Source organism: Oncorhynchus keta, chromosome 37 (assembly GCF_023373465.1).
Source record: "Oncorhynchus keta strain PuntledgeMale-10-30-2019 chromosome 37, Oket_V2, whole genome shotgun sequence".
NCBI lineage: Eukaryota > Metazoa > Chordata > Actinopteri > Salmoniformes > Salmonidae > Oncorhynchus > Oncorhynchus keta.
In genome coordinates, this window is record NC_068457.1 from 26,799,794 (window position 1) to 26,811,218 (window position 11,425).

General features: G+C 44.7%; 1 protein-coding gene across 1 annotated transcript in view; it reads left to right on the plus strand.

The window, feature by feature from the left end:
- Window positions 1-217: 217 nt before the first annotated feature.
- The window catches only part of LOC127916631 (cilia- and flagella-associated protein 47-like), a 55,257-nt gene continuing 44,049 nt past the window's right edge, over window positions 218-11,425 (plus strand). The window contains exons 1-2 of the mRNA XM_052498941.1: window positions 218-327; window positions 6,654-6,813. Of these exons, the coding sequence (XP_052354901.1) occupies window positions 245-327; window positions 6,654-6,813 (243 nt within the window). The 5' untranslated portion in view covers window positions 218-244. The remainder of the gene's footprint in view (window positions 328-6,653; window positions 6,814-11,425) is intronic.

Below are 11,425 nucleotides of genomic sequence, written 5' to 3' on the forward strand. Positions count from 1 at the left end.
TTCAATCAGATCCTTTTCTGCAATGGAAGATCATTCACTTTGCCTTGGTGTGTACACATTGTATGACAATTATTCACATTTTCCTGTGTGTGTGTGTGTGTGTGTGTGTGTGTGTGTGTGTGTGTGTGTGTGTGTGTGTGTGTGTGTGTGTGTGTGTGTGTGTGTGTGTGTGTGTGTGTGTGTGTGTGTGTGTGTGTGTGTGTGTGTGCTCCAGGTGCGTCTGAAGAGCCCGTCCTCCAGAGCGATGTTCTACCATGCCTCCATCGTAGGGAAGGAGGCCCATCATTTCTCATTGCCCCAAGGAGCTTCCATCACCATCCCTCCTAAGTAAGCCCTTCTGTCTCTAACCCCCAACCATTACCCCTACCCCTAACTCCTACCCGTAACCCTTAATCCCTAACCATAACCCTTAACCCCTAACCATAACCCTTAACCCCTAACCATAACCCCTATCCATAACCCTTAACCCCTAACCATAACTCCTAACCATAACCCCTAACCATAACCCCTAACCATAACTCCTAAACCCTAACAATAACCCCTAACCATATCCCCTAACCCCTAACCACCTAACCATAACCCCTAACCATAACCCCTAACCATAACTCCTAACCATAACCCCTAACCATAAACCCTAACCATAACCCCTAACCATAACCCCTAACCATAACCCCTAACCATATCCCCTAATCATAACCCCTAACCATAACCCCTAACCATAACTCCTAACCCCTAACCATAACCCCTAACCATAACTCCTAACCCCTAACCATATCCCCTAACCATAACCCCTAACCATAATCCCTAACCATAACCCCTAACCATAACCCTAACCCTAACCATAACCCCTAACCATAACCCATAACTCCTATCTATAACCCCTATCCATAACCCTAACCCCTAATCCATAACCCCTATCCATAACCCTTAACCCATATCCCCTATCCATAACCCATAACCCCTAACCATACCCCCTATCCATAACCCATAACCCCTAACCCATAACCCCTATCCATAACCCCTAACCAACCCCCCTATCCATAACCATAACCCCTAACCCATAACCCCTATCCATAACCCTTAACCCATACCCCTATCCATAACCCAGAACCCATAACCCCTAATCCATAACCCCTAACCCCTATCCATAACCCATAACCCCTAACCATAACCCCTATCCATAACCCATAACCCCTAACCCATAACCCCTATCCATAACCCTTAACCCATACCCCTATCCATAACCCTTAACCCATACCCCCTATCCATAACCCCTAACCCCTATCCATAACCCATAACCCCTAACCCATACCCCCTATCCATAACCCCTAACCCCTATCCATAACCCATAACCCCTAACCTATACCCCCTATCCATAACCCCTAACCCCTAATCCATAACCCCTAATCCTGTAGGACAGCAGTGTTCCTCACCCCAGTCCTCCAGAAGCTGTTCTGCTCAGTTACCTTGTGAGATGAAGATCATTTCCCATCTCTTCTATCTGAAATCTAGACTACACTTCCGGCGCCGACAGAGATGGCCGCCTCGCTTCGCGTTCCTAGGAAACTATGCAGTTTTTTGTTTTTTTACGTGTTATTTCTTACATTAGTACCCCAGGTCATCTTAGGTTTCATTACATACAGTCGAGAAGAACTACTGAATATAAGATCAGCGTCAACTCACCATCAGTACGACCAAGAATATGTTTTCCGCGACGCGGATCCTGTGTTCTGCCTTACAAACAGGACAACGGAATGGATCGCATGCAGCGACCCAAGAAAACGACTCCGAAAAAGAGGGAAACGAGGCGGTCTTCTGGTCAGACTCCGAAAAAGGGCACATCGCGCACCACTACCTAGCATTCTTCTTGCCAATGTCCAGTCTCTTGACAACAAGGTTGACGAAATCCGAGCAAGGGTGGCATTCCAGAGGGACATCAGAGACTGTAACGTCCTCTGCTTCACGGAAACATGGCTCACTGGAGAGACGCTATCCGATGCGGTGCAGCCAACGGGTTTCTCCACGCATCGCACCGACAGAAACAGACATCTTTCTGGTAAGAAGAGTGGCGGGGCGTATGCCTCATGACTAACGAGACATGGTGTGATGAAGGAAACATACAGGAACTCAAATCCTTCTGTTCACCTGATTTAGAATTCCTCACAATCAAATGTAGACCGCATTACCTACCAAGGGAATTCTCTTCGATTATAATCACAGCCGTATATATCCCTCCCCAAGCAGACACATTGATGGCTCTGAACGAACTTTATTTAACTCTTTGCAAACTGGAAACCATTTATCCGGAGGCTGCATTCATTGTAGCTGGGGATTTTAACAAAGCTAATCTGAAAACAAGACTCCCTAAATTTTATCAGCATATCGATTGCGCAACCAGGGGTGGAAAAACCTTGGATCATTGTTACTCTAACTTCCGCGACGCATATAAGGCCCTGCCCGCCCCGCCCCCTTTCGGAAAAGCTGACCACGACTCCATTTTGCTGATCCCTGCCTACAGGCAGAAACTAAAACAAGAGGCTCCCACGCTGAGGTCTGTCCAACGCTGGTCAGACCAAGCTGACTCCACACTCCAAGACTGCTTCCATCACGTGGACTGGGACATGTTTCGTATTGCGTCAGATAAAAATATTGACAAATACGCTGATTCGGTGTGCGAGTTCATTAGAACGTGCGTCGAAGATGTCGTTCCCATAGCAACGATAAAAACATTCCCTAACCAGAAACCGTGGATTGATGGCAGCATTCATGTGAAACTGAAAGCCCGAACCACTGCTTTCAATCAGGGCAAGGTGTCTGGTAACATGTCCGAATATAAACAATGCAGCTATTCCCTCCGCAAGGCTATTAAACAAGCTAAGCGTCAGTACAGAGACAAAGTGGAATCTCAATTCAATGGCTCAGACACAAGAGGCATGTGGCAGGGTCTACAGTCAATCACGGACTACAAGAAGAAACCCAGCCCAGTCACGGACCAGGATGTCTTGCTCCCAGGCAGACTAAATAACTTTTTGCCCGCTTTGAGGACAATACAGTGCCACTGACACGGCCTGCAACGAAAACATGCGGTCTCTCCTTCACTGCAGCCGAGGTGAGTAAAACATTTAAACGTGTTAACCCTCGCAAGGCTGCAGGCCCAGACGGCATCCCCAGCCGCGCCCTCAGAGCATGCGCAGACCAGCTGGCCGGTGTGTTTACGGAAATATTCAATCAATCCCTATACCAGTCTGCTGTTCCCACATGCTTCGAGAGGGCCACCATTGTTCCTGTTCCCAAGAAAGCTAAGGTAACTGAGCTAAACGACTACCGCCCCGTAGCACTCACTTCCGTCATCATGAAGTCCTTTGAGAGACTAGTCAAGGACCATATCACCTCCACCCTACCTGACACCCTAGACCCACTCCAATTTGCTTACCGCCCAAATAGGTCCACAGACGATGCAATCTCAACCACACTGCACACTGCCCTAACCCACCTGGACAAGAGGAATACCTATGTGAGAATGCTGTTCATCGACTACAGCTCGGCATTCAACACCATAGTACCCTCCAAGCTCGTCATCAAGCTCGAGACCCTGGGTCTCGACCCCGCCCTGTGCAACTGGGTACTGGACTTCCTGACGGGCCGCCCCCAGGTGGTGAGGGTAGGCAACAACATCTCCTCCCCGCTGATCCTCAACACGGGGCCCCACAAGGGTGCGTTCTGAGCCCTCTCCTGTACTCCCTGTTCACCCACGACTGCGTGGCCACGCACGCTCCAACTCAATCATCAAGTTTGCGGACGACACAACAGTGGTAGGCTTGATTACCAACAACGACGAGACGGCCTACAGGGAGGAGGTGAGGGCCCTCGGAGTGTGGTGTCAGGAAAATGACCTCACACTCAACGTCAACAAAACTAAGGAGATGATTGTGGACTTCAGGAAACAGCAGAGGGAACACCCCCTATCCACATCGATGGAACAGTAGTGGAGAGGGTAGCAAGTTTTAAGTTCCTCGGCATACACATCACAGACAAACTGAATTGGTCCACTCACACTGACATCGTCGTGAAGAAGGCGCAGCAGCGCCTCTTCAACCTCAGGAGGCTGAAGAAATTTGGCTTGTCACCAAAAGCACTCACAAACTTCTACAGATGCACAATCGAGAGCATCCTGGCGGGCTGTATCACCACCTGGTACGGCAACTGCTCCGCCCTCAACCGTAAGGCTCTCCAGAGGGTAGTGAGGTCTGCACAACGCATCACCGGGGCAAACTACCTGCCCTCCAGGACACCTACACTACAATGTTACAGGAAGGCCATAAAGATCATCAAGGACATCAACCACCCGAGCCACTGCCTGTTCACCCCGCTATCATCCAGAAGGCGAGGTCAGTACAGGTGCATCAAAGCTGGGACCGAGAGACTGAAAAACAGCTTCTATCTCAAGGCCATCAGACTGTTAAACAGCCACCACTAACATTGAGTGGCTGCTGCCAACACACTGTCATTGACACTGACCCAACTCCAGCCACTTTAATAATGGGAATTGATGGGAAATGATGTAAATATATCACTAGCCACTTTAAACCATGCTACCTTATATAATGTTACTTACCCTACATTATTCATGTCATATGCATACGTATATACTGTACTCTACATCATCGACTGCATCCTTATGTAATACATGTATCACTAGCCACTTTAACTATGCCACTTTGTTTACTTTGTCTACATACTCATCTCATATGTATATACTGTACTCGATACCATCTACTGTATGCTGCTCTGTACCATCACTCATTCATATATCCTTATGTACATATTCTTTATCCCCTTACACTGTGTATAAGACAGTAGTTTTGGAATTGTTAGTTAGATTACTTGTTGGTTATCACTGCATTGTCGGAACTAGAAGCACAAGCATTTCGCTACACTCACATTAACATCTGCTAACCATGTGTATGTGACAAATAAAATTTGATTTGGTTTGATTTGATTTGCTTTGATCTGTCTGGTCTACTACTTACTAAAACTCCATACTGTGTAGCAATCATACTGCGTACTATTTAGAATGTACTGTGTAGTCAAATCTAATGCAGTAATCAACAAATGTCAACATACAAGGCTCATCCACACTGATGACAACGCATCAATTTATCTGATTATCAGCTGCTGTGAAACACGTGTCTGGAAAGAGGATTGTCTTAGGTAATAGTGTGCAGGGAATTCTGGATGAAAAACCAAAATGAGTATAACATCCTGGCATTTAAACTATACTACATTATTTAAATGTCATATACTATAAAGGTTCTGTTTTCATGTACCCAAAATGTCTGTTATTTAGAATGCAGGTATGGGCATTCAGACACAGCCACTGTCTTTCTCTCTCTGTCCTGGCTCTGTCTTTCTCTGTCTGTCCTGGTACTGTCTTTCTCTCTCTATCCTGGCTCTGTCTTTCTCTCTCTATCCTGGCTCTGTCTTTCTCTCTCTATCCTGGTTCTGTCTTTCTCTCTCTGTCCTGGCTCTGTCTTTCTCTGTCTATCCTGGCTCTGTCTTTCTCTGTCTGTCCTGGTTCTGTCTTTCTCTCTCTATCCTGGCTCTGTCTTTCTCTCTCTATCCTGGCTCTGTCTTTCTCTGTCTGTCCTGGCTCTGTCTTTCTCTGTCTGTCCTGGTTCTGTCTTTCTCTCTCTATCCTGGCTCTGTCTTTCTCTCTCTGTCCTGGCTCTGTCTTTCTCTCTCTGTCCTGGCTCTGTCTTTCTCTCTCTGTCCTGGCTCTGTCTTTCTCTCTCTATCCTGGTTCTGTCTTTCTCTCTCTGTCCTGGCTCTGTCTTTCTCTGTCTGTCCTGGTTCTGTCTTTCTCTCTCTATCCTGGTTCTGTCTTTCTCTCTCTGTCCTGGCTCTGTCTTTCTCTCTCTATCCTGGCTCTGTCTTTCTCTCTCTGTCCTGGCTCTGTCTTTCTCTCTCTGTCCTGGCTCTGTCTTTCTCTCTCTATCCTGGCTCTGTCTTTCTCTCTCTATCCTGGCTCTGTCTTTCTCTCTCTGTCCTGGCTCTGTCTTTCTCTCTCTGTCCTGGCTCTGTCTATCCTGGCTCTGTCTTTCTCTCTCTATCCTGGCTCTGTCTTTCTCTCTCTGTCCTGGCTCTGTCTTTCTCTCTCTATCCTGGCTCTGTCTTTCTCTCTCTATCCTGGCTCTGTCTTTCTCTCTCTATCCTGGCTCTGTCTTTCTCTCTCTGTCCTGGCCCTGTCTTTCTCTCTCTGTCCTCTCTCTGTCTTTCTCTCTCTATCCTGGCTCTGTCTTTCTCTCTCTGTCCTCTCTCTGTCTTTCTCTGTCTGTCCTGGCTCTGTCTTTCTCTCTCTGTCCTCTCTCTGTCTATCCTGGCTCTGTCTTTCTCTCTCTATCCTGGCTCTGTCTTTCTCTGTCTATCCTGGCTCTGTCTTTCTCTGTCTATCCTGGCTCTGTCTTTCTCTGTCTATCCTGGCTCTGTCTTTCTCTCTCTTTCCTGGCTCTGTCTAACTGTATTAGAGTTAACTGGCTGCCTGTCTTCTCAACTGGTGTTCAGTGTCTTGACTGGTCTTCCAATGATCCCATGGCTTTCCCCGTCTCTGCCCCACCTTATCGTTGAGCCTTACACTCTGTCCTCCTCTCCACTAGGGGGCGTTGTGTGGAGGTGACCGTGCAGTACTCCTGTACCTTCCTGAGGCCAATGGAGGCGGTGCTACTGCTGACATCACACTCTGCCTCCTCAGCCACTCCCTCTGGAGCCACTCTGGCCTTCAGCCTCAAGACCCAGGTCACACACATCACCCCCAGCGTGAGTACGCACACACACACACACACACACACACACACACACACACACACACACACACACACACACACACACACACACACACACACACACACACACACACACACACACACACACACACACACACACACACTCTCTCTCTCTCTTAGCCTAGTGGTTAGAGCGTTGGGCCAGTAACCGGATTGTTGCTGGATCGAATCCCCGATATCTGATTCAGAGCGGTTGGGTTAAATGTGGAAGACACATTTCAGTTGAATACATTCAGTTGGACAACTGACTTGGTATCCTCCTTCCCCTTTTCTGTTCTCTTTCTTCATTTATATCTTTTCTCTCTCTCTCTGTTTTTGAATGAACATCTTAACTCTCTGTAAATCATGCAGCATTAGTCCTTTGATCTGTTATCTTCCAGTCTTCTCCAGTTTCCATTCACTATGTACAGTATATAACACTATTCACTATGTCCAGTATATAACACTATTCACTATGTACAGTATATAACACTATTCACTATGTACATTATATAACACCATTCACTATGTACAGTATATAACACTATTCACTATGTACAGTATATAACACTATTCACTATGTACAGTATATAACACTATTCACTATGTACAGTATATAACACTATTCACTATGTCCAGTATATAACACTATTCACTATGTACAGTATATAACACCATTCACTATGTACAGTATATAACACCATTCACTATGTACAGTATATAACACCATTCACTATGTACAGTATATAACACTATTCACTATGTACAGTATATAACACCATTCACTATGTACAGTATATAACACCATTCACTATGTACAGTATATAACACCATTCACTATGTACTGTATATAACACTATTCACTATGTACTGTATATAACACCATTCACTATGTACTGTATATAACACTATTCACTATGTACTGTATATAACACTATTCACTATGTACTGTATATAACACCATTCACTATGTACAGTATATAACACTATTCACTATGTACAGTATATAACACTATTCACTATGTACAGTATATAACACTATTACTATGTATATAACACCATTCACTATGTACAGTATATAACACTATTCACTATGTACAGTATATAACACTATTCACTATGTACAGTATATAACACTATTCACTATGTACAGTATATAACACTATTCACTATGTCCAGTATATAACACTATTCACTATGTACAGTATATAACACTATTCACTATGTACAGTATATAACACTATAATAAGGTGTATGCACCATTCACTTTGTAAGTCGCTCTGGATAAGAGCGTCTGCTAAATGACTTAAATGTAAATGTAAATGTATTCACTATGTACAGTATAAAACACTATTCACTATGTACAGTATATAACACCATTCACTATGTACAGTATATAACACTATTCACTATGTACAGTATATAACACTCTTCACTATGTACTGTATATAACACCATTCACTATGTACAGTATATAACACTATTCACTATGTACAGTATATAACACTCTTCACTATGTACAGTATATAACACCATTCACTATGTACAGTATATAACACTATTCACTATGTACAGTATATAACACCATTCACTATGTACTGTATATAACACTATTCACTATGTACTGTATATAACACCATTCACTATGTACAGTATATAACACTATTCACTATGTACAGTATATAACACCATTCACTATGTACTGTATATAACACCATTCACTATGTACAGTATATAACACCATTCACTATGTACAGTATATAACACTATTCACTATGTACTGTATATAACACCATTCACTATGTACTGTATATAACACTATTCACTATGTACTGTATATAACACTATTCACTATGTACTGTATATAACACCATTCACTATGTACAGTATATAACACTATTCACTATGTACAGTATATAACACTATTCACTATGTACAGTATATAACACTATTCACTATGTACAGTATATAACACCATTGCTTGACATCATGGGAAAATCAAAAGAAATCAGCCAAGACCTCAGAAAATAATTGTAGACCTCCACAAGTCTGGTTCATCCTTCGGAGCAATTTCCAAATGCCTGAAGGTACCATGTTCATCTGTACAAATAATAGTATGCAAGTATAAGCACCATGGGACCACGCAACCGTCATACCGCTCAGGAAGGAGACGCGTTGTGTCTCCTAGAGATGAATGTATGTTGGTGCAAGAAGTGCAAATCAATCCCAGAACAACAGCAAAAGACCTTGTGAAGATTCTAGAGGAGTGGGCCTCCCGGGTGGCGCAGTGGTCTAGGGCACTGCATCGCAGCGCTAGCTGTGCCACCAGAGACTCTGCGTTCGCGCCCAGGCTCTGTCGCAGCTGGCCGCGACCGGGAGGTCCGTGGGGCGACGCACAATTGGCCTAGCGTCGTCCAGTTTAGGGAGGGTTTGGCCGGTAGGGATATCCTTGTCTCATTGCGCATCAGCGACTCCCGTGGCAGGCGGGGTGCAGCGCGCGCTAACCAAGGTAGCCAGGTGCACGGTGTTTCCTCCGACACATTGGTGCGGCTGGCTTGGGTTGGAGTTAAAAAGCATTGCGGCTTGGTTGTGTTTCGGAGGACTTGGCTTTCGACCTTCGTCTCTCCCGAGCCCGTACGGGAGTTGTAGCGATGAGACAAGACAGTAATTACTAACAATTGGATACCGCGAAATTGGGGAGAAAAGGGGGTAGGGGATAAAATTACATTTCAAAAATTAAAAAGATTCTGGATGAAACAGGTACAAAAGTATCTATATCCACAGTAAAACGAGTCCTATATAGACATAACCTGAAAGGCCGCTCAGCAAGGAAGAAGCTACTGCTCCAAAACCTCCATAAAAAAGCCAGGAATTTTTTTTTTTACTTTTTGGAGAAATGTCCTCTGGTCTGATGAAACAAAAATAGAACTGTTTGGCCATAATGACCATCGTTATGTTTGGAGGAAAAAGTGGGAGGCTTGCAAGCCAAAGAAAACCATCCCAACGGTGAAGCACGAAGGTGGCAGCATCATATTGTGGGGGTAATTTGGTGCACTTCACAAAATAGATATCATCATGAGGTAGGAAAATGATGTGGATATACTGAAGCAACATCTCAAGACATCAGTCAGGAAGTTAAAGCTTGGTCGTAAATGGGTCTTCCAAATGGACAATGACCCCAAGCATACTTCCAAAGTTGTGGTAAAATGGCTTAAGGACAACAAAGTCAAGGTATTGGAGTGGCCATCACAAAGCCCTGACCTCAATCCTATAGAAAATTTGTGGGCAGAACTGAAAAAGTGTGTGCGAACAGGGAAGCCCACAAACCTGACTCAGTTACACCAGCTTCGTCAGGAGGAATGGGCCACAATTCACCCAACTTATTGTGGGAAGCTTGTGGAAGGCTACCCGACACGTTTGACCCAAGGTAAACAATTTAAAGGCAACGCTACCAAATACAAATTGAGTGTATGTAAACTTCTGACCCATTGGGAATGTGATGAAATAAATAAAAACTGAAATAAACAACTCTCTCTACTATTATTCTGACATTTCACATTCTTAAAATAAAGTGGTGATCCTATCTGACCTAAAACAGGGAATTGTTACCTGGATTTAATGTCAGGAATTGTGAAAAAACTGAGTTTAAATGTATTTGGCTAAGGTGTATGTAAGCTTCCGACTTCAACTATATATAACACCTCACAATAATTCACAATGTATTTAACACCTCACAATCATTTGTTGTCCTGAATCAAATCAAATGTTATTGGTCACATACACATTATTAGCAGATGTTAATGCGAGTGTAGCAAAATGCTTGTGTTTCTATTTCCGACCGTGCAGTAATATCTAACAAGTAAGGACATGGTTGAGGTAAGGGGACATGGAACGGGTAAGGGGTGTAACTTACGTCTGGGCAGGTGCCTAGGAGCCTTGCACTGGGCGCACACCGAGCAAGAGGAAACATAAACCCTCACGTCCTTAGCCAAAGTGGGCCACCAGTACTTCCCACAGTGCACCGGCCGACCGGTTGTCCTTGATGATCTTTTTGGCCTTTCTGTGACTACGGGTGCTGTAGGTGTCATGGAGGGCAGGTAGTTTGCCCTCAGTGATGCGTTGTGCAAAACGCACCACCCTCTGGAGAGCCTTGCTGTTGAGGGGCGTGCAGTTGCTGTACCAGGCTGTGATACAGCTCGACAGGATACTCTCGATTGTGCATCTGTAAAGGTTTGTCAGGGTTTTAGGTGACAAGCCAAATTTCTTCAGCCTCCTGAAGTTGAAGAGGTGCAATTGCGCCTTCTTCACCACACTGTCTGTGTGGGTGGACCATTTCAGTTTGTCTGTGATGTGTATGCGGTATGCAAACTGAAGTGGGTCTAGGGTTTCCGGTAAGGTGGAGGTGATATGATCCTTGACTAGTCTCACAAAGCACTTCATGATGACAGAAGTGAGTGCTACGGGGCGGTAGTCATTTAGGTCAGTTATCTTTGCCTTCTTTGGTACAAGAACAATGGTGGCCATCTTGAAGCATGTGGGGACAGAGATTGAATATGTCCGTAAACACACCAGCCAGCTGGTCTGCGCATGCTCTGAGGACATGGCTA